This window comes from Mobula hypostoma, chromosome 5, assembly GCF_963921235.1.
Source record: "Mobula hypostoma chromosome 5, sMobHyp1.1, whole genome shotgun sequence".
Classification (NCBI taxonomy): Eukaryota; Metazoa; Chordata; class Chondrichthyes; order Myliobatiformes; family Myliobatidae; genus Mobula; species Mobula hypostoma.
Genome location: NC_086101.1, coordinates 74,103,893 through 74,129,044, shown reverse-complemented (window position 1 = coordinate 74,129,044; position 25,152 = coordinate 74,103,893). Strand labels below are relative to the sequence as shown.

Below are 25,152 nucleotides of genomic sequence, written 5' to 3'. Positions count from 1 at the left end.
CCAGCTGTCTGTCCCATTTTGTGTATCTGGCTGGTATCTGTGACAACACAATTTTTTTAGTGGTTTCCATCTGTGACTATAATTGGTACCTCGCATGAGTTGTTGCATGGTAATGCAATATGTATGTATAAACAATATATATATATATATATATTTCCACAGCTATACTTGGCAGTGTTAACCATCTTTTATCTGCAGCCTGGAATTGTTGACTTCATATTGCAGTGGTTGGACTCTTCAAATTAAAATCTTACTTATAAGTGACAAAAAAAATAATAATTTTGTTAGGCTAAGAGATTCCATGTTTTGAGTTAGGTTATCTGTTCCAAATGAAATTTTCTTATCTGAAGATAACACTTCTAAATGCTTTAAATACTTCAAATGAAAAGAACTGGATCTGTAAGTACGTTCCAACAGCCAGCTGATCAGATCAAGCTGTGTCAAAGTTGATGCTGATCATTGAGTTTACTGTGCCATTTTTTTTAAATTGCAGAGCAATCAAGTTAATTCCAGGTAAAATATGTATTAGGCTGAAAGCTGCAGGTCTCATAAGGCTGATAATATTCATGCGGTGTTTCTTGAGCGGCATGGAAAATAATATCAGAGCTCCCTCCCAGCTGGCACTCCTTAGCTTAACTTTGAACTCAGATTATTGAATAGAACATTTACATTTACAAGAAAAAAGAATAGAACAGAAAGCAAAACTAGGCTTTGGACTTTACAAAGATATTTTTATTCAAGAAATTAAAATTTTGCATATGTATAGAAATGTAACAGTTTTAACAATTAGATTTTTAAATGTCTTATGACAATTACCTTACATCTTTTCCCAGTGTAACATACAATGTTAATTGTTTAATTCATTTAAGGTGCTTCTCCAATGAAGGATGGTAAGATTTGTGCAGGATTTGCGCTTGTGAGCTTAGGCTGTGAAAGAGGGGCTATCCTATTCTGTGTGCCAATATTTATTTGCTGGTTGAGAGCAATTTGTTATTTAATTGCTGGCATTTACAATATTAATTTCTGATACTTTGGCTGTATGTATTTTATTTCCGTTGTGTATTTGATATGCAAAGGCAAATAGGTAATTCTAATACTTTTTTGATATTTTGCTTAATATAACTACTGCTCTTATGGCCATTTTGTATTTTAATATGCTGTAGCTTCAGTCTGTGTGGAGTTTTGTAATTGGCTTAATGCATGTAGTTGCAAACTGAATGTCTGCATAATATGATCATTAAATTAGAAATCAGTTGAAGAATTTCAAATACAGTGGATTCCAGTTAATTGGCCATCAGTTAGTAGGGGTAACTGCTTATTTGGGACACCTAATCAAGAAAATAGCTGGGATTTCCTTCATTTATTTGTGACACTGCCTCTTAATTGGGGCAGTTGTGGTTGCCGTTAGACCCTACACTGTGCATAGAGCAAGCAGTTTTTAAATAGCATCAGTTCTGCGTGTTTGTGTTCAAGAAGCAGTGAATTTTGTCACTGTTAGTTGGTGAAAAATAAGCAGTAAGACAACTCAGAACTATGGTTTCAAGCATTCAGGCTAGGAGACGCCAGCAATGGCTGGGAGTGAAGATGAAGTAATTTTTCCACTTCAAGTTGGGAACTAGGAAGAATTTGAAGGTATTGACAATCATCTTGAATGTTACAATGAAAACAAAGATTTAAAAGATGCATTTGTCAATAGCATTGTATGGAAGTAGTACATTATCTATACGAGGTGTCTGCACTGATTTTGTTCACTTACTGTCAATCAAAAGAATATGGCGGCATACACTGGATGAACTATTAGGAACTAACACGGTTTTATTGTACAGTCGTAGTATTGATAATGTTCTAATTTGTTCTGTAGTTCATTTAAATACATAATTTGTTACTTGGTTAAACAGTAGTTTGTCTTTTTTGGGGAAAAAAAAACACCTTTAATAATTTCCATGAAACTTCAGCGAATTGGAGCAGCCATTTAATTGAACCAATATGTACCGGTCCCAGTGTTCCTCCAATTAACGGGAATCCATTGTATTTCTTCATATAAGCAATAATATAAAATATGGCAAACACCCCTTGTCAGTGTATGACTATTGTCAGGATAATAACCAAGATAATTGCAGCAAACTGTTGTATTCCTTAAGCACTTTCTGAAGTTAATGATGCTGCACTATCCTCTCCTATTAGATTTCTCTTCCTATTCCTTCTTCGGGCCTTTACCTCCTCTACCTATCACCACTCAGCATCTTGCATCATAAGCCTTCTCCCAGTCACCCATCTTCTCCCTCACCTGGTCTCATCTATCACTTGCATGCTTTTACTCCTTCCCCTTCCCCTACCGCCTTATTCTGCCCCCTCCCTTCCCAGTTCTAATGAAAGGTTTAAGTCCAAAATCAACTATTGCCTTCCATAGATGCGACCTGACTTACTGAGTTCCTCCACGGCATGGTAGCGTAATGATTAGCACAACACTTTACAGTACCAGTGATCAGGGTTTAATTCCCACTGCTGCCTGTAAGGAGTTTGTATGTTCTCCCTGTGACCACATGGGTTTCCTCCAGGTACTATGGTTTGCTCCCACAGTCCAAAGGCGTAGCAGTTGGTGAACTAAGATTAAATCAGGAGGTGAGGGTGTTGTGGCTTGAAGGGCTGGAAAGGCCTACTCCATACTGTATCTCAATAAATAAATACATTTTTGTGGGTATTAGTAAATCAGGTATTTTTTATGGCAAGAAGTTAGTTTCTCAATTGAAAGTTTCTGGTGAAAGGCAATTGACTTGAAAAGCTGAGTGCCCTGAATTTATTTCAGGTAGGTCTGCTAAAATGTAACAATTCTGTTTCTAAGAAACATTGTGCTGTAGAAAGTCACATTATAAAAGCAATCATGTAAGTGGGGAAATGGGACATTACAGGGTTGAGAATTTCAGACTCTCAGTGGCAAATTTATTTTCCCACGGGATTCTCAAAAATAAAGGTGTTTTTGATTTAAATTTATTCTGTCACTGCAAACTCATAATACTAAACCTGTATAGTACTAAATTTAATAAAGATTTCTTGCACAAGTCTCAATAGAAGTGGTTGCTTCTCAATTTCCAATGGCCTCCTTCAGTGAAACTGCCAGCCTGTGTTATGTAACATTAGTGTCTGATTACTGCAGGGAAGGTATAAGTATACAAGGTTTCTTTTCCCCCCAGTTGTTTTTCTTCTGCTTGTCAACTTCCAAAGCCATCTAAGTCGTTCTCCAGTTTCTGATGAAAATCACATTGTAGTAAGTTTGGCCCTACATAATACACAATTTCCTAACTTGTCAATTGTGTTACATCCAATTTGCATTATGGGAATGCATTTTTATAGCAGAACTATCTATATTGCTAAAGTCGATCCTTCAGTATGGATTAAACTGAATGATATTTATTTCTATACATTCTGTGATGGTATAATTCTTTTACAAAGCTCACACAATGAAAAGTTAGGATTGGGACACTTGGCTGCTTTTCCTGAAGTCTGGGTTATTTCACACTCTGACTATTGGTCCTCTCCCACACCTTTAACTGAATATATTTAGTGTGACTTTGGGATAATTTAGTAATAATGATTGTAAACTTGGTTGTAGGTGGACGGGGATTGATTTTGAAAATATTTTGATGGAAAATCATCAAAACCTTCATAAATAATTTACTCAAGTTTAAAAACCAGAATAAGAATAATGATTTACATTTAGTTGGATATAGTGAGTTTGAAAAATAAAATGTGAATAATTTATTGTGACTGATAGTTAGTTCCAATGTAGGTATTGCAAATAGAAATCCACACAACACAATTTATGGTTGGGATTGACCAATGAAAGGAGAAGAAATATATTCACTTAGCACTTTAAAAAGTACTTTGTAGACCATTGTGTTCCTTCAGATTAAAACACTTGGAAGGTTTTAAGGCAACATGTTTTGAACACTGTGCATTGTGAAGTAAGAGGCGTCCTGGTAAAGTACAACAAGGACAATACCTGAAGTGGGATGTCTTAATAACAGCACTGAAGTTTTCCACTTCACTGCAGTGTGTCAGTGACAGAGGAATCAGCATTTTAACTTGTAGAATGTTGTGGATTTGAGTGAGCTATTCGAAGTTGTTTATGGCATTGGACATACCATATCTAGCAGGTAGATAGAGATCATGTTTTTATTTATATATAAATATATAAATGACCGGTGGAGCAACCCCAACTGCAAGTTCCATATTCAAGTCATGTGCTATTTTGACTCAGAAATGTTATTGTTTCTTTTGCATTATTGAGTATTATTACTGTGATACTTGTAGCTCTGTGGCAGTTCCTTAAGTACCTGGACTGCAACAGTTCATGAAGATAGTTTGCCATTACCTTCCAAGAGAAATTTAAGGACCTTAAACTCTAGTTTAGCCAGCGGTGCTCAATTTATCTAGAGGCATGTGATGGACTTGTTGGATTGCTTTCTGGAGTCTGAGCAGTTTACCAGGTTTAGTTGAATTTGGTTATCCCACCCACTTATTACATCTTCCTAAGGAGTTAAATGTTTCACTGGTTGGGAAAAGTGATTGCATTATCTGGTGGAAAGAATGGTTTTGATTGGGCCTTGCTTTCTTTTCAAGTGTTTGACAATTAACCTTCCAATATGCTTGGCTTTCAATTCAAACTGTCAAAGTGGCAATGCAAATTTTATTTGCCTAGGATTTAATTGATCTTTTATAGTTTTAACTGTAGTGATAATCTTAAATCTGAATATGGTAATTTTCTTTACTTGGGTTTCGGCAGTTTTTTATTTGTTTTACCCTTGCACTAAGCACCTATACACTTGTATGTAATCCTTATGACAGTTCCTCAATTTACGAACGACTTGATTTGCAAACTCTTGCTGTAATGTTTTTGGCTCTGAATTCAATTTACGAATCTTTTGGATGCAGGAATACATTGAACTTAAATTCCCATAATGTATTTCATCTGGCCTTGCTTTAATGAAATCTCATGTTTTCTTGTAATGCCTCAAGTTTTCGTAATTAGAGGAATGGCTGTTGACCCTGTGCGAGATGGTAATATTTTAAGTTCCTAGATCAAGTGAAGTAAAATTTTAAATTTTCACTTGATACCAGATTGATAACAGATATGAAGTTGATTCACAGTTAATTTGTTTATAAATAAAATTGAATGAATCAAATGCATTTGTTCAAATCCAGCATCAGGTTGTGTTGGGTTGTAATTTCGTTTCATGTATTAATGCAAATGTATTTTTATACTGCTTTCCTTTTATACAGACTAGTTTTCTAAAACTTGAGCACATTGGAAATAGTTTCCATCTGTTCACGATTATTTTTAATCTGTTACTTCCAATATTTATGAACTGGGGGATGAAATATATGAATGTGTATTTTACAGTAAACATTCCTTTATTCTATATTAATGATTTGTGGATTTTTAGTAAAAGATTTACTAATCTGATGCTAGCTGTACAAGTGCATTTACCTTGTGAAGGTGGCCATTTACATGTTTTTGATCCTCTTGCATTTGAACAAAATGCTCATGTAGAGTGACCATATTTTGCTATCATGATATGTGCACTCAGTATATGCACTGGACAGTTATTGAGTCAGTTGTTGCTAATTCAACATTGATTTTTGTTTAAGGTCTAGATTTGATTTGTGCTGTTTTTGTGAACCATTTCTAATATGCTGAAATGTACATTGGATGTGTGAATGTTTTGGTAAAGTATGCAACTAATGGTTGCAAGTTACAGAGATTCTTAATTTAAGAAGACTTATTATATTTGTGTCTGCATACAGGTCGGGTGCGGTCTAGACGCCAGAGCGCTGGGAGCGCGACCAGTGTTGCCAGCACACCCTCTGATACCAGAGGACGTAGCAGAGCTAAAGTAGTTTCACAGTCCCAACGTAAGTCAAACAAATTCTTATTAGCAGATTGTATAATTTACTGTAATACTTGCATCTTTAATCTGTTAGTACAGAGGTGGTCTTAAGACTACCAATGCTATTTAAGGTACGACGTTTCTTGAAGGATAGGCAGAATGGAAAAAGCAGTGAGCAGAGTTGCTCTGAAAATGAGAATGAAATCAGAATAGTTGGAAAAATGATCCGTAGAAGAGCAAAAAGTATAAGCTATTTGGGTGGGGATGAAAAACAACAAAGAGCAGGAACCATTGCAGTGGATAGTATGTACACCCTTGAGCAGCTCAACTGTGGGACGAGTATCAATATTGAAATAATGAAGGCTTGTAGCAAAGCTAATGCAGTAATTGTGTTGACTACTGACCCTAATACTGGCAAATGAAATAGTTAAAGATGTTCTTGGGGGCAAGTTCATGGTGTTCCTTAGAAAAATAAATTGCAGACCCATATATTTTAGGAGCATGCTGTTTTTGATGGGATTATCTGTATTGAGTAGTATTAGTTAACAGCTTCCGTAGTAAAGGGAAGCGTTGTTAATCTAATGACATTTTGCATTCAATTGGAGAGTAACAACGTCGGAAGCTAAATCTTGGATAAGGGGATGAGTTTGCTAAGGTAGATGAGAAATGAAAATATATATTGATAAATAGGTGAAGTAGTTAAATTATTCTAAGAATACTTTCTGTTGGAAAAGGTGATCATCCATGGTGAGCTATTTGAGGATAACTGAACAAGTTTAGAATGGAATTCTTAACTACCTTTATACCAAGAACTCTATTTGAGTGGCAAAATTGGCTTTTGAAATTGTGAAAAACAGTTGCACGCTGGAGCTTGGGACAACTTTAGAAACTTGTAAGGGCAATTTAGAAGAGATGAAAATAGTGTATGAAACTAGTGAGAAATATGAAAGCAGATGGTAAGGGATACTACAGATACATTAGTGAGGATAAAGGAAAGGTACGTCGCATCCGGAGTTTCTCCAGTTAGCAGACGATTTCCCTCCACGCCTCCCTGACCGGGTCTTAGTGAGGATAGAATGGTAAAAATCAAGGTTTATTGGAAGTTGAAACAGAAATTAATAATAAAAACAAATGACAGAAAAGTTAAATACTTAAGTATTTGTTTTTTCAGTTGAATTCAATAAAAACGTATCAAAATACTAAGCAAAAAAAGAATGAGGATCTTAAACAGAACATTAAAGATGTGTACTGGGCAATTATTGAGACCAATAGCTGTCAATTCTAATAGGGGAGTTTGGCGTAGGGTTTGAAAGAGATGGTATGTATTAAATAAGCTTTTCTGTCTTTCCAAGTTCTTTGAAAAATCTTGATAGATTAGGAAGCAACTAGTATGGCTATTCAAGTTATGATGAGAGAGAATTAGGAGCTACAAACCAGTTTAACTTGCTGTCAGTTGATGCAAAAATGGATGGACTTCCGGTAGCGCTCATGGAGTGAAGTCGCGTTCTTGACTCGCTCCATTACCTCTGAGTTTTTTCTCTCTATGGTCAGCTATACTTTAATTAACTATTAAGGCATCAATTTTTACAATACTTTGAATTAAACTGAATTCTCTGACAATTGGATGATACTGAGATCGGCTATGTCTAAGAACGGGAAAGACGGCAAGGATGGTAAACCTCCGGTTAAACCGAAAGCTACGGATCTCCCTCCGACTGAATCACCGGTGACTTTGGAAGCTATATCGGAGTTAATTCAGAGGGAAATTTCAACCTCTGTTAGGGAGATGATTCGTACAGAAATTATGGGCTCTGTTAAAGACCTGATTCATATGGAAATCTCAACTAAGTTCCAGAAAATTGCCGATTTAATTGATAAGATGCAAACATGTATTGCGGAACATCAGTCGGCTATATCTGGTCTTCAAAAATCCGCGCAACAAAGTGAGCTTAAGATGGGGAAAGTCGAAGAAACAATTAATGTAATGAAGAAGAAACTTGACTTTTTGACTTTTAAAAACTCTGACTTGGAATCTAGAATGCGACGGCAGAATTTACGAATGATTGGCGTCAGGGAAGCCGTGGAAGCTAACAACCCTATGAAATATTTCTCCCAACTTTTAAAAGATGCATTCCCTACTGTATTTCCTGACCAACCACCGCTACTGGATCGTGTTCACAGAATTCCATCATACTCGTCTAGGTCAGATAGACCTAGGCATGTTATCTTACGTTTTCATTACTTTCAAGACAAGGAGAGACTGTTTCGATTCGCTCGATCTAAAGGTTTCATTGATTTTTCGGATCTTAAGTTCCGATTCATGGAAGATTTCAGTAAACCAATCTGGGACCAACGGGTCCGTTACAGATCCGTGATGTCGGAATTCTATAAGATGGATTTAAGACCAGCGCTGCTGTACCCTGCACGTCTAAGGATTCGCATGTTAGATGGAGCTCTTCGTTTTTTTGATTCTCCATCGGATGCCCAGAGTTATCTGGATCAACTTTCATCTTCAACATCTTAATTGCCTTTTGTTAATTTTCTCCGTTGATCGGAGGTTGTGAATTGGTTGGTTTTAACTTTTCTGTGCCCTATTTGGGCAGAAAAGTTTACTTTCGATTTCTTAATATGGCTGCTAAACTTTCTTTTTAACTGCGTCATTTCTTTCTTTTCCCAGGGGATTCTGGGTGGTTACTTCCCTTTTGTCATCTTACGTATTTCCTGTGCGGCCTTAAATTTTGTAGTTTTTTTAAAAATTTTATTCTGTTTTGCTTTTTATAATCATTTTATGTTAATAATCCTATTTTTTTTGTTGCTGTGTCTATTCATGAGTTTGAGGTTTATTGTGGTTTTTTTTTAATATATACTTTCCGGCTTTTGTTCTGTTCTGTGTGTATTTTAATTGAGCTAACTTTTTTTTTACTTATTTTTTTTACTGTTTTACAATTAGCTGATCCTTTTCATATTTATACCTTTTTTTTAGGGAGCGTATACCGGAAGTCATGGGGGTAGTTTTAGCGCTTGCTTCTTTCTGGCGGGTCTGCTTTAGATTTCGCCTTGGGGTCCTGGGGTGGGGGGCGGTGGGCGGGGCTTCACGTTTTAGTTTGTTTCTCTTTGGGCTATATACATTATTGAAGTATTGGTTACGTCCTTTTCCCCGGTATCTTTTGTATGTTCTGTTTCCTCTCCGGGTCTGTGGGTCGCGCCTATTGTCAATCCTCCTTGTTATGGGTTGACTTTAGGATTTATGGAGTCTATTATTAATTTTGTCTCCTGGAATACTAATGGTCTTAATCATCCTATTAAAAGGAAAAAAGTTTTTAAAGTGTTCCGGAGACTTAAAGCACAAATTTTATTTTTACAAGAGACCCATGTACGGAGGGGGGACAGACTACGTTTTTTCAAATTTTGGAAGGGACAACAATTTCATTCGAACTCCAATGCTAAGATTCGAGGCGTCTCTATTTTTATAGACTCCTCAGTTACTTTTATACAACAGGATATTATCTCTGATCCGAATGGTAGATTTTTATTGGTTAGTGGTTTATTATTTAATAAAAAAGTAGTTTTGGTTAATGTTTATGCTCCTAATATGGATTGTCCGGAATTTTATAAATCATTGTTTGATCAGTTTCCGAATTTGAACGAGTTTTCATTGATTTGGGGCGGAGATCTTAATACCTGTTTATCTCCAGCTTTGGACCGTTCGGCTCCTTTACGGACTTTACCTAATAAATCTGCAAATTTGATTAATTTTTTCCTTTCTGATTCTGGGTCGACGGACATTTGGCGTTTTCTGCATCCTCAGGAAAAAGATTTTTCCTTCTTTTCACATGTTCATCATTCCTATTCAAGAATTGATTATTTTTTCATTGATTCTCGTCTCATTCCTTCAGTGATTAAATGTGATTATGATTCTATAACCATTTCGGATCATGCTCCACTTAAGCTTTCTATTAAAATTATGGCCAATATACCAAACAATAGACAATGGCGTTTTAATTCGCTGTTGCTTCAGGACTCGGACTTTGTTAATTTTATGAATGAACAGATTGAGCTTTTTTTTACAATTAACCATACAGAAGATATTTCGGTTAACACTCTTTGGGACACTTTTAAAGCCTATATTCGGGGTCAGATTATTTCGTATTCCGTTGCTTTGAGGAAGAAACAGAAGCAGGAGGAGATGGTAATTGTGGACAAGATTAAAGAAATTGATAAGAAATATGTTATGGCTCCTTCTGAGGAGCTATACAAACAAAGAACTGAACTTCAAATGGAACACAGTTTACTACTCTCGTCCTCGATTGTAAACCAATTAAAGAAAACAAGAAGTGATTTTTATGTTCACAGTGATAAAATTGGCAAGCTGCTGGCTAATCAATTGAAATCTAATTATGTTAAATCTCAAATCAATCAGATTTATAACCAAAATGATCGATTGATATTGGATCATGTGGGGATTAATCAAACCTTTTGTGATTTTTATTCTTCTTTATACCAATCAGAGTCTCCTCGAGATTCTAAATATATGAATGATTTTTTAGATAAGTTAGACTTCCCTCTGATTTCACAGGATATGTCTTCTTTATTAGATACTTCCATTACAATGGATGAGATTAAGAATGTTATTTTTTCTATGAATCTGGGGAAAGCTCCTGGCCCTGATGGGTTTACCGTTGAATTTTATAAATGTTTTGCTTCTTTATTGATTCCTTGGCTCTATAAGGTTTTTGAGGCTTCTTTGAAACTTGGTAAACTTCCGGAATCTTTTAATAGAGCATCAATTTCTTTAATACTAAAGAAGGATAAAGACCCTGCTCAATGTGCATCTTATAGACCAATATCTTTATTAAATGTTGATTCTAAAGTTTTTTCTAAGTTATTAGCAAATAGACTAGAAAAAGTACTTCCTTCTATTATTTCGGAAGACCAAACGGGTTTTATTAAAGGTCGTTACTCTTTTTATAATATTCGTACATTGTTAAATATCGTTTATACTCCCTCACAAAATGTTCCTGAGTGTGTTATTTCTTTAGATGCCGAGAAAGCTTTTGATAGAGTAGAATGGCCTTATTTATTTAAGGTGCTTGAAATGTTTAATTTTAGCTTGAAATTTATATCCTGGATTAAACTGTTATATTACTCCCCTGTAGCCTCGGTTCGTACTAACTCCTTAAACTCACCTTTTTTTCCTCTCTTTCGTGGTACTCGACAAGGCTGTCCTCTTAGTCCCCTATTATTTGATATTGCATTAGAACCTCTTGCAATTGCTATTCGAGAATCTTTAAATATTACTGGGATAACTCGGGGATTAAAGTCCCATAAATTATCACTCTATGCTGATGATTTACTTTTATATATTTCTAATCCTGAGAGATCCATTCCTGCTGTTTTAGAGTTATTAGCACAATTTGGTCTTTTCTCAGGTTATAAATTAAATCTTAGTAAGAGTGAACTTTTTCCGATTAATAAACATTTTCCCTTATATTATAAATTTCCATTTAAATTGATTAATAATTACTTTTCATATCTTGGGATTAAAATTACTTGTAAACATAAAGATTTATTTAAGACTAACTTTTTACCATTAATAGACCATATTACTCAACTTTCATCTAAATGGTTTCCCTTATATTTAACTTTGATTGGTCGTATTAATGCAGTTAAGATGTTTTTTTTGCCAAAATTTTTATATGTGTTTCAGGCATTACCAATTTTCGTTCCTAAATCTTTTTTTGATAAAGTTGACTCTAAAATTTCTTCATTTATTTGGCAGAACAAGAATCCGAGACTGGGTAAAATACATTTACAGAAAGCTAAGAGAGATGGAGGTTTAGCATTACCTAACTTTAGATTTTATTATTGGGCTATTAATATTCGACATATGAAATTTTGGTTACTTGACCGGGACATACTATTTATTCCTAAATGGGTAGCATTGGAATTACAATCTGTTCAGGGTTATACACTTGGTTCTATTTTAGGTTCCTCTCTTCCTTTTGATTCGAAACGTCTTAAGCAGGTCTCTAACCCGATAGTTAAATATGCTTTGCGCATTTGGTTTCAATTCAGAAAATTTTTTGATCTTAATCAATTCGGGTTAGCGATTCCTATTTTAGGTAACATATTTTTTCCTCCCTCTTTTACGGATCGCGCTTTTCAAACTTGGAAGACTAAGGGTATTTTACGGTTTTTGGATTTATTTTTAGATGGTTCCCTTATGTCTTTTGAACAATTATCTAATAAATATAACTTATCAAGAATACATTTTTTTAGATATTTACAAGTTAGAAATTTCCTAAGTACTATACTTACTTCCTTTCCAATGCTTCCTCCTATATATATTTTAGATTCGATAATTAACCTTAATCCATGTCAGAAAGGTGCATCAGCTATGATTTATAATATTATTATGAAACTTAGGAAAGCTCCATTTGATAAGATTAGGGTAGATTGGGAACAGGAATTGGGGCTTACCATTTCTGTGGATGATTGGGGGCAGATTTTACAATTAGTTAATACTTCCTCTATTTGTGCTAAACATTCCCTAATTCAATTTAAAGTGGTTCATAGAGCACATATGTCCAAAGATAAGTTAGCGCGTTTTTACTCGCATATTAATCCTTTCTGTGATAGATGTTCGGGGCAGATAGCCTCTTTAACTCATATGTTTTGGTCTTGCCCTACTTTGGAAACTTTTTGGAGAGATATTTTCAATATTATTTCTAAGGTATTAAATATAGATATCTCTCCTCACCCTATTACTGCTATCTTTGGACTACCTAAAATTTCTAGTAATCTTTCCCCTTCAGCCCGTAGAATGATTGCATTTCTTACTTTAATGGCGAAAAGATGTATTTTACAACATTGGAAAGAGCTTAATGCTCCAACTACCTTTTTTTGGTTTTCTCAGACGATTTTATGTTTGAATCTGGAGAAAATTAGAAGTAACCTTTATGATTCTTCATTTAAATTTGAACAGATTTGGGGACCTTTTATTCGATATTTTCATTTAATGTAATATTTACCCTTCTTGTTTTTTCTTCACTGTTTTAATGGAGGTCGGGATTGAGGACGTGATTTTAAGTTTAACTCTGTTTGTTTTCAAGTTAGCCCATTGCTTTGCTTTGCTTTTAGTTAGTTGCACGGTGGGTTTTTTTTTGGGGGTTTTTTTTTCTTTTTTTTCCATTGATATATATAAAATCTAGTATACTATTATGTTATCTTGGTTTCTTATGCTTAAATTACATTGTTTGTAGTATTTTCTTTTTGGTATTGTTATCTTTTGGAATTTTATTATACTTTAACATTGTATTAATGTTTATATGGCTTACCTTTTTTGTATACTTACTCAATAAAAAGATTTAAAAAGAAAGAAAGTTGATGCAAAAATGTTGAAATCTTTCTAAGTGAGAACTTGGTATCCTGCACTTTAAAATGTATGTCATAGGTAGACAACAATGTTGAACAAATATGTAGCATGTTGAACACATCTATTAAATTTGTTTAAGAATATAGGTAAAAGGGTAGTTAAAAGAGGGCTGTATTCTTACCAAACTAATACCTAAGACTTGAAGGTTGATCTACTTGACAAGTTCAGTTTGTATCCATTGGAGTTCAGATGAATGTGTGCTGACTTGGTTAGCACACAAATCCTGTGTGCTCTTGACAGTGTGGATGTGGTGAAAATGTTTCTTGAGAATTCCTTTGCTGTAAAAATGAAATTCACAAGAGTGTAACTTGCTGATTATAATTATGTATTATCAGAATCAGTTTTATTATTACTGATATGTTGTGAAATTTGTTGTTTTTGTGTAAGTCCTTAAAAAAACATTGTTACAATAAAATAGTGCAAAAGTAGAATAGTGAGTTAGTGTTCATGGACTGTTTGGAAATTTGATGGCGAAGGGAAAAGGCTGTTCTTAAAGCATTGAAAGAGTTGTTCTTCAGGCTTCTGTACCTCTTCCCTAATGGTAGTAAAGAGAAAATGGCATGCCCTGAATGGTGAGTGTCCTTAATGATGGATGCTGCCTTCATGAGGCACTGCCTTTTGAAGATGTCCTTGATAGGAAGGCTAATGCCCATGATGGAGCTGGGTGAGTTTACAATCCTATGCACTGGCCCTTGCATACCAGACAGTGATGCAACCAGTTGGAGAGATCTCCACTCTGTACATCTGCAGAAATTTGCTAGTCTTTGATGACATACTAAATCTCTTCAAACTCTTAATGATGTATAGCTGCTGGGCTGCCTTCTTTGTGATTGCATCATTATGTTGGGCTCAGGATAGATCCTCTGAAATGTTAATGCTCAAAAACTTGAAACTGCTCTCACTTCCCACTGTTGACCCCTCAGTGAGGATTGGTGTGTGTGCTCCCAACTTCCCCTTTCCTGAAGTCCACAATTAATTCCTTGGTCTTGCTGATGTGAGTGTGGGGTTGTTGTTGTGACACCACTCAGCCAGTCGATCTATCCCACTTCTCTGCGCTGCCTCCTCAACAACAGTGGGGTGATCAGCAAACTTATTGGTGCTATTGAACTGTGCATAGTCGCACAGTCACTACTTTCGAGAAAGTAGAGCAGTGGGCTAAGAAGATTCACTGAGCTGCACCTGTGGTGGTTGACAGTGAGGGGGAGATGTTATTGCACTTTAAAGCAATATTAGTCTTGAACCTCTTGTGACTCTTTAACATTGTGGCTCCTTAAGTACTGTAATTTCATAATTAGAATATTTAATTTTATTTTACTGGTGAATAGTAATTATTCTACTAATACAAAGCCACTGCTAACACAAGGGCACTAGTGAAAAATCTGTTAGAATCGCATGCATTTCTCTTGTGGATGTTCATACCCTATCTGGTGAGTCCATGTCCAGCAAATGTTAGACTTACGAGTATTGCACTGCAAAATTTAATGTTTCTGAGTATGTTGGAGGGGGAAAGGAGTGAGTGGGGTGGTTTATATGGGTATATATTATTTGTATGGCTTTTTCTGTTGATGTTTAACTTGGAATTATCCCAATATACAGTCAGTGGCCACTTATTAGGTATGGCAGTGGAACCCGGTGTGGTCTTCTGCTGTAGCGCATCTACTTCAAGGTTTGGTTTCTCACACCATTCCCTGTAATCTCTAGAGACTGTTGTGTGTGAAAATTAGGAAATCAGCAATTTCTGAAACCATCCTGATTGGCACCACCAATCATTCCGTGGTCAAATCACATTTCTTCCCCATTCTGATGTTTGGTCTGAACAACTGACCTCTTGACCATGTATGCATGCTTTTATGTATTGAGTTGCTGCCATATGATTGGCTGATTATATATTTGCTTTAACGTATTGGTGTACCTAATAAAGTGGCCACAGAGTGTATTTTCAACATTATTTAGAAGTTAGTACATGAAGCTGTAACATTTACAGTGTATGAAATTTATTACCTTGTTTAAAAACATTGTGGAAAATATCTTAACATTATTAATGCAGTTGACAAAGGTCTTTCATGCGATGCATCGTTCATACAACAATGTTGAAGGAACTAATTTAAAACCTGCAAGTAAAAAACAAATATTATTTATCTTTGAGTTATATTAGAGTAAAATCAACATTGTAAACCATACAAGTATGTATTTTTATATATTTCTTCATGATGTATAAACTTTGGGAGAATTCAGTTCAGGATAACATTATTCATTTGCAGATCCAGAGGAAATGTAGTTGAGATGTGGAAGGTGAATGTGAGTGGGTGATTACCTCTTCTGTAATGGGGTTAGTAACACATTATTAGGTGGATGAAGATGATGAATAATTGTAAATCTGTTTAAAAAGAAATTATAAAGATGCAAAGATTTGGGCAGGATTGAAAGCAAGTGAATTCACAAGAAATGAGCATGAAGTGAGAAATAGAGAAAATAAATTCTGCATTTAACCTTAAATAAAAGCTGAGATGTAACTTTTTCATGAGATTGAAAGAAATTAGATGAAACTAATCTTGACAATTCTTGTAGCCTTTGCGTTTCTTTAACCATTCCATTAAACTTGTACTATCCTTTTACCTGCTTCCATGCTAAGGATCCAGATCAGCTAATCCTGCAGGCGGTAAGGTTCTTCTTCAGCTACAAGAATAAATTAGCCAGTTGTCAAATGAATGTTTCCATTTGTCATTGCTGTTGGGCCATGTTAACATATGCAGTATTTCCAAAGGTGTTCAACTTTATTCTTCCTGTAAACCACTTAATTCTTGAAAAAATAAATCTAATTCTGGCTCTTAATAGTATCTTCCCATTGGCAGTAAAGTAATGAAATTTAGGAATAGAATATTATGAATTCTGTGGATTTCTTCAATTACATTTGGTCAGCCTGTTTGTATGAACAAATGGAATTGGTACCCTGACCAAAGAAAATCCACAAGTATCTCAACCTTTAATAATTACTATTATCAAGATAATGCAGTGTTTTACAGGTTCACCAATAACCAAAAGTGGATAACATTCAAGCTTTACCAATTTATTTTTATTTTAAAAAAAAAGAAAATTATGTTTGGTAACTTTATCAAGGACTGATTTGTTTGCAGATACTTGCTAATTTTGGCTGTCCTTCAATTTTGCTCTTGCTGTAACTTTTATAGACTTTTGATATAAAACCAAAATTAACTGGCATTTTGTTTTTTTATTATTGCAGCGGGAAGTAGATCAAGTTCACCCGGTAAGCTCCTCTGTGGCACCTACTCAGGCATGAGCAGTGGACCTCAGAGGGTTTCGGTTGCACCACAAGGATCCGAGAAACGAAGCAAGATCCCCCGCAGTCAGGGATGCAGTAGGGAAGCTAGTCCCAACAGATTGGGGTTAGGTAAGACATAATTATCAATATCACAATTGTGTAATTTTTGTAATGTGCCTTCTAAAATGGATCTATTGTCTTAACTTGTTTGGGGAATGTTTTGATGTTAGTGCAACTCTCAGCAAAAATGCTGCAACACTGTGAATAGGTTTTTATAATTACAGCAGCTAACAATGATGGTTTCCATTGTAAATGCAAACATAAATTTTTAATGTAATTAGAAAAAATACGAAGAGTACTTACTGAAATTGGTATAGAATTAAAACTAAAGTTCTCCAGCCAGTGTAACCCTGCTTTTGCTGAAAACTATGCTTGACCTTGAATCTGTTCACAGGATGACAAATCAAATGCATGTGTATATATAGGTAAAATTTTTGGAAAAAATGTCTATCTTTCTACTCCTAAGATGTAAACAGGATTTTTTGGCTTTCTCAGTATTTCAAGGAAGATGGATGCGAATAATATTGTTAAGAAATGAATGATGTTTACTGTTCTGCTTTTTTCCTTTGTTTTCTGTGCTAATCATGAAATATTGTTTCTGCCCAATTTATTTCTTGATATAATGAAGTTCTGTTAATTCATTGGCGGCTTTTGTTGAATCACTAGCATTTGGAGCAAGGATGACCGCTCTGACATATTGAGAGTCTATAAAATGATGCGGTTGAGCTGTTGTTTTCCTTTTGTTGGGAGATTGATACCTTTTTGTTTAACCTTCCAAGTGAAACCAATTTCCATCTATGCCACCATCAGTGCAAAAAAAAAATCATATGGTGAATCTGTTACTTATTGGTCATCTTATTGGGTTTCAACATTGCTTTTAATTCATTAAGTTTAAAAAAATGAGTCATTGTTTTGTAAGCTGGCACAAATACAGTATGATATGAAGCAGTTCTCAATTATCAGAACTGCAAAGTCCTAACTTTTCTTCACCCATCAATGTCAAAGCAATTTTTGAAAATCCAAATTTGTGTTATTGAATCTTTGCTCTGTAAAATTAAAGCACTTGTGGTTAATGCTGGATGTAATATTTTTGTTAATAATCTTTATTTTATCACTATTATTGTGCTTTCTTGCGCTCTCACATACGTGCCGTATTTCAAGGAAAATGCTGCTTTACATTAGTAAAATCTTCTACTGATGATAGATATATTTCTATATCTTGTAAATATAACCAACCATGGTAGGCCTGGACTGACGTTCTTGAGTTACTTGACTGCAGAATTTCAGTCAACCGGATATAATCATTCGGGCACATTTCCTAACAATACTCCTGCAAGAGTAAATGGGAACTCTGACTATTTCTTCTTTTCGTATTTGGTGTTGACCACAGAGGTTGATTATAGAAGTACTACAGTTTTCCAGTTGGCATTCACTCATCCAGCAAGGTTCAAATTTTGTATCTCCTGGTTTGAATGCCCTAATGTTCTGTGGTGCAATATGCTGCTTATGTAGATGATAAACAGTGTATCCACACTGCCAAAAATTACTGTTGGAAAAAATAATTTCTTCCTTATGAACTTTATAAATTTATTGGTACATGTGGTAATTATTTGATGAAAAGCAATGGCCAGTGACATGGAGAATTTCTCATTCTCATATTAGCCAGCTTTAAAAAAAAAATAAATTAACAAAGGGAATTGCATCTATTGCCAACAAAGCTTGTATTTCCTTACATCACAAAACCTTCTTGGCCTTGTATGTATCAGAAGATTATATTTTTTGCGCAGCTATCCACTAGTTGGCAAAATATATTGATAACCTTGTTTTTTTTGTCCTCCATTGCCAAATCCATCAGGTACCTGGGCAAATATCAAGCTGAATGTAATGGTGCTAATGTCTCCATTTTTTGAATTTTATTCTATCAGTTAATTTTCTAATAATTGCCTTTTAATTATGACCTATATTTTTGTTGTGCATCATGCTTCAATTTCATACATAAATTTCTAAATCAATGAATTACAAAGAAATATGTTTGCATTTTGAGCACAGGAGGAGAAAGGGGTTATTACTAGTGAGTTAAACTATTCATATTCAGCTATAGCTTTCTACAGAACTGATTCTTTACACTTGGAGTTGGGTGGGTTGAGTGGGACAGTACTTGCTCAGCACTAATTATTACTGCCTTATTTGTATGTAGAATCATCATCAGATGTTGAATGTTAATGCTGGTAATAATATGAATCTTTCACTCAAAATACTGCTGTAATGAACTTGACCAAACTTTTCCAACTCTTCTCAAACTCATGCTAGCACGGAGCAGCCGTATCCCTCGACCAAGCTTGAGTCAGGGATGCAGCCGCGATACCAGCCGTGAGAGCAGTCGAGATACAAGTCCTGTTAGGGGCTTTGCACCACTCGGTAAGTACCTCGAGGCATATGATTCATTATGCCTGCTTCCCTGTTGAGGATACTGCCAGAAGACAATGCTCTTGGGGGCGTTTCTTATTTTCTTTAATTCTGCCCCTTTCCCCCAGTCCCCTTGCATGCTGCTCTCTCTGCAAGTCCATTAGCAGTGCTGCTTCTGTACAACACTCCTCCAGCACATTTGGGATAGATTGCTGCATTTTTTTAAGGAAATTTTCTGCCTTTTTTTTTCTGCCCAAAGACTCCAATAATTTTAAAAGATGATTACTGTTTGTGCATTACAAAACTTGTGATGTAAAAATGGTGAGCTCACTTGTACATTACTTTTTTGATAGACCTCCACTGTTCATTATATGATTTAATACTAATAATAATTGCTACTTCACACTTCAGTATACTGGAAAGGATACAAGTTATTCATTTACAGTCCTGTCCAAAGCACTTTGCATATTAGTGTAGAGAGCTATTTTGAAGTATTGGTAGGGGTCACGTTAGGGTTGTCTTGGGAAATTAGGAAATTAATACTAACTGTCAATTCTCTTCAGACAGTTGGTGAAAATAGAATTTAGTTTGTTAGCATAATCAGGTGCTGATAATATGAGCAGAAAAACAGTCAAAATTAGTCACGCTTGCCTAGGTGCAAGCTGAAGGCAGATGGATTGAAGTTTCATAACCTCTATATTTTTAGTGTTTCTCATGGTACTTTCTCTTTATATTTTGTGATATGGAGTAATTGTATTTCTTTAGTGATGAGTCAAACATGGTTGATCCAACCATCATTGCTGGAAAAAGTGCAAAGGGGATTTAGGAAAGGTTGGGCAGTCTAAGATTTTATTCTTTGGAGCATAGGAGACTGAATGGTGACCTTATCGAGGAAATAAAATTGAGGGGCATAAACAGAATGAGTAAACAGGGAAACAGGGTAATAGTGTAAAGGTAAGAGGAGAATGATTTAAAAGAGACATGAAGGGGGAACTATCTTCATGCATAAGGTTGCACTTTAAAAGACACTTTGACAGTACAGGTGTCCCCCACTTTTCGAACGTTCACTTTAGGAAACCTTGCTGTTACGAAAGACATACATTAGTTACCTGTTTTCGCTCACAGAAGGTGTTTTCACTGTTACGATAAAAGGCAGGATGTGAAAAAAGCAACGTGTGATAAAAGGAGCCAACCTCCTCCCCTGGAACTGCATTCTAAATGGCATTACTTAAACACATGCCTGTGAGCAGCTGTTAGCAAGATGAGTTCTAAGGTATTGGAAAAGCCTAAAAGAGCTCATAAGGGTGTTGCACTTAACGTAAAACTAGAGATAATTAAGTATTTCGATCGTGGTGAACGAAGTAAGGACAAAGTGAGTTTGGCTTGTAGAAGTTGACAAAGATGATGTTGGAGGTTTTGGCATCCCATGACCAAGAATTGATAGATGCTGATGCAATTGGAAGAGGAAAGGATAACAATCAAAACCGAATGCAGTAGCGAACAGACCGAAAGTGAAGTCGTCCAGGAACTGAACGTGAAGCAACTGTGTGAGATTTTTCACTGCAATTGACAATGATTGCAGAAAAGTACGACTTTAATTTTGAAAGGGTACGTAGGTTTAGGGCATATTTGCAGGATGGTTTGAGTGCTTACAAAGAACTGTATGATTGAAAAATGTGCGAGGCTAAGCAGTCAAGCATACTGTCGTTTTTCAAGCCTTCCATATCAGCTACAGCAGACGACGAACCTCGACCTTCAACATCGAGGCAGGCAGCCATAGAAGAAGATGACCTGCCTGCCCTGATGGAAACAGACGACAATGAGGTGACACCCCAGTGTCCCGCCACCCCAACCCCCGGACCGCGGACCGATGCATTGCAGCGGTAGCTGGGACGCACCCAACACATCTTTAAGAAAAAAGCCGAAATAAACATGCTAATTAATTAGGTGCCGTCCAGCACGTAAATGTCGGCCCAGATCAGAGGCGATTGCCGATTGAGTAGCCTCTGATCTGGGCCGACATTAGGTGCTGGGCGGCACCTAATTAATTAGCTTGTTTATTTCGGCTTTTTTCGTAAAGATGTGCTGAGTGCGTCCCGGCTACTGCTGCATTCTCCGCGGATCAGTATTGGTTTGCTGCCCGGAAGTTGGGGACCACTGCACCACCCCAACCTCCGACGACTCAGCCTAACACACCATCATCGGTGTGCTCAGCGCTGACTTCCTGATTCCGGTAAGTGATACTACACTGTACATGCTTTATTTCTTTATATAAGCTGTGTATTTTTATGTGTTATTTGTTATGATTTAGCAGCTTCTTAGCTTAATGGTTACCGGAGAGAGTGTTTCTGCCGAGAGCGCTTACACCGTGTTTCTGCTGAGAGCGCTTGCGTGAGATTTTTGCTACGGAGAACAGTGCAGCAATGATTATAGAAAAGTATTTCTACTTTATATAGGCTGTGTATTTATCATATCATTCCTGCTTTTACTATATGTTACTGTTATTTTAGGTTTTGTGTGTTATTTGGCATGATTTGGTAGGTTATTTTTTGGGTCTGCAAGCGCTCACAAATTTTTCCCATATAAATAAAAGGTAATTGCTGCTTCACTTTACGACATTCCGGCTTACGAACCGTTTCATAGGAATGCTCTACCTTCGGATGGAGGGGGAAACCTCTATATAGATAGGAAAGATTTGGAGGGATATGGGCCACAAGTGAGGAATGGGACTAACTTGGATGGGAATCTTGTTGGCATGGGTGAGTTGGGCTGAAGGGCCTGTTATTGTGCATTATCACTCTGATTCAAACATTGGCAATGTCCCATTTTATTATGAATTGGAAATTATAGGATTAATTAAGGAGGCAATGTGAAATGATGGGTTAGAGGAGTATAAATTTTATTCCAGAGTTTAAAATCAAACCTTAATTTGATTCTCCTGCAACTTCAAAACAGCAAGGTGAGGTGGCCAACGTTTTCCTAACTTGTATAGTCTAGACTGTGTGTATAATAGCTAGCCACATTTATCAGTGATGATTCTGTTCTTTTGACATCACTGAATTTGAGGCTTCAGAAGTTAATAGGCCAACATGAAAAAGAAAATCAGAATTTTTCATTGTGATTGATAAATCAAATTGGGCAAAGGCTGAACCTCAAGCTGTGGTTTTAAGTTTGATTAAGTGATATTTTGTGAATAGTTATAAACAAATCATAAATAACCTTTCAGATAAAAAAAGCAAGTCGATGGCTGGTATTGTACTGTCTATTAATAAGTGCTTGCAGATTATTATATGGAGTAATTTTTAAAATGGAATAGTAAAAGTAAAATCTTTTGGGCATTTAGCTGCTGTAATAGACGAACTATGCATTTCCGTGGGGGAAAAAATGAGCTACATCAGCGTTCACAAAATGCTGGAGGAACTCAGGTCAGGCAGCATTTATGGAAATGAATAAATAGTCAGTGTTTCACGCTGAAACCCTTCTTCAGGACTGGAATAGAAGGGGGAAGACACCAGAATAAAAAGATGTGGTGAGAGGGGGGAGCATAGGTGAAGCAAGGGAGTGGGAAAGGTAATGGGCTGAAGAGGAAGGAATCTGATGGGAGAGGAGAGTGGACCGTAGGAGAAAGGGATGCAGGGCACCACAGGGAGGTGATAGGCAGGGGAGGAGAAGAGGTAAGAGGCCAGAGGGGGGAATAGAAGAAGAGGGAAGCAGGATGAAACAAAGATCATTTCTGGAAGGAAAAATTGATGTTCTGCCTCAAGTTGGAGGCTGCCTAGACAGAATATGAGGTGTTGTCCCTTCACCCATCATGGCAAACAAGGAGGCAGTGGACCGATATGTCAGAACGGGAATGGGGTTTGGAATTAAAATGTTTGGTCACCAGGAAATTCTGCTTTTTGTAGATGGAACGGAGATGCTCGACAAAATGGTCTCCCATCACTGAGTTGTGGCTGGAAAGCCATAGATGGGAATTTAACATCAAAGGATACACTGTATAGCGAAAGGACAGGCAGAAAAGCATAGGTGGTGGTGTGGCTCTGTTTCTTTAGAAAGGTAACATATGGTTAAAGAGTGTTGAATCTTTGTGAGTAGAGTTGAGAAACTGCAAGGATTAAAAAAAAAACATCATGGGAATCATATATAGGCCTCCAAGTAGTAGCCAAGGGGATTGGGAAAATCAGGTTGGTTTCAGTGCGCAAGAGATGGAATTGGTTGAAAACCGATGAGATGGCTTTCTAGAGCTGTGTGTGCTTGAGCCTACTAGGGGAAATTCTATCTTAGATTGGGTGTTGTGTAATAACCCAGATCTTATTAGGGAGCTTAATGTAAAGGAACCCTTGGGAAGCTGTGATCATAATGTGATTGAATTCACATTGCAATTTGAGAGGGAGAAGCATAAGTCACGTGTACCAGTATCGCAGTGGAATAAAGGGAATTACAGAGGCATGAGAGAGCAGCTTGCCCAGGTGGATTGGAGGAGGATGCTGGTGGGGATGACGGCAGAGCAGAGATGGCTAAAGTTTCTCGGAGCGGTTCACAAAGCACAGGATAATTGTATCCCACAGAAGAAGTTGTTCTCAAATGGCAGGAGTAGGCAACTGTGGCTGACAAAGGAAGTTGAGGACTGCATAAAAGCTGGAAGGACTGGCATATAAGGTGGCAAAAGTGAATGGGGGAAGTTGGAAGATTGGGAAGCTTTTAAAATCCAACAGAAGGCAACTAAAGCTATAAGAAGGGAAGAGATGAAATATGAGGGCAAACTAGTCAATAGTATAAAGTAGGATACTAGAAGCTTTTTCCAGTTATATGAAGAGTAAAAGGGAGGTGGGAGGATATTGGACCACTGGAAAATTATGCTGGTGAGGTAGTAATGGGGGACAAATAAATGGCTAATGAACTTAATAGGTACTTTGCGTCAGTCTTCACTGTGGAAGACACTAGCAGTGTGCCAGAGGTTCGTGAGTGTCAAGGAGCAGGAGTGAGCGTCATTGCTATTACAAAAGAAAGTGTTAGGAAAACTCAAAGGTCTTCAGATGGATAAGTAACCTGGACCAAATGGATTACATCCCAGAGTCCTGAGAGTTTGCTGAAGAGATAACAGATACATTGGTCGTGACCTTTCAAGAATCACTTGATTTTTGGCATGGTTCCAGAGGACTGGAAAATTGCAAATGTCACTCCACTCTTTAAGAAGGGAGAAAGACAAGAGAAAGGAAATAATAGGCCAATTAGACTAACGTCAGCAGTTGAGGAAATGTTGGAGTCTATTATTAAGGATGAAGTTTTGGGGTACTTGGAGGGGGATAAAAAAGGAAATTGCCTTTTAAACTCACGAGAGAGCATAGGCCATCAACTTTTTGCTGTTGATGTTCTGTAGCAGGCAATCTCTTTTTTACGAGGTCGAGTTGCTAGCTCGACCCTCAACCCAGCACGGATGGAAAGCGTGCCTGCAGAACCGGCTGGGTTCGAACTCGGGAGCCTTCACTCCGAAGCCTGGGGCTGATGCCACTACTCCACCAGCCGGCTAGGTACTTGGAGACTAATGATAAAATAAGTCAGAGTCAGCATGGTTTCTGTAAAGGGAAATCTTCCCTGACAAATCTGTTAGAATTCTTTGAGGAAGTAACAGGCAGGGTGAACAAAGGGGAAGAAATAAATGCCATTTACTTAGATTTTCCAAAAGCATTTGATGAGGTGCCACACATGAGGCTGCTTAACAAGATAAAATCCAGGGAAGACACTGGCATTATAGAGGAATGACTGACAGGCAGAAGGCAGCGAGTGGGAATAAAGGGGGCCTTTTCTGGCTGGCTGCCACTGACTAGTGGTGTTCCCCAGGGGTCAGTATTGGGACTGCTGCTTTTCACATTCTTTGTCAGTGAGTCCAGAGGAGGTTCCCAAGGATGATTCTGGGAATGAAGGGGTTAACATATGAAGAGCGTTTGGCAGTTTTGGGCCTGTACTCACTGGAATTTAGAAGAATGTGTGGGAATCTCATTGAAACTGACCAAATGTTGAAAAGACTAGATAAGGTAGATGTGGAGAGGATGTTTTCTCTGGTGTGGGGTATCTAGAACTAA

The 25,152-nt window shown here is 36.8% G+C and overlaps 1 protein-coding gene across 1 annotated transcript in view; it reads left to right on the top strand.

The window, feature by feature from the left end:
• Window positions 1-25,152, top strand: part of clasp1a (cytoplasmic linker associated protein 1a) — a 300,065-nt gene that overhangs the window by 166,151 nt on the left and 108,762 nt on the right. The window contains exons 20-23 of the mRNA XM_063048559.1: window positions 5,806-5,913; window positions 15,956-15,982; window positions 16,565-16,732; window positions 18,974-19,081. Coding sequence (XP_062904629.1) covers window positions 5,806-5,913; window positions 15,956-15,982; window positions 16,565-16,732; window positions 18,974-19,081 — 411 coding nt within the window. The remainder of the gene's footprint in view (window positions 1-5,805; window positions 5,914-15,955; window positions 15,983-16,564; window positions 16,733-18,973; window positions 19,082-25,152) is intronic.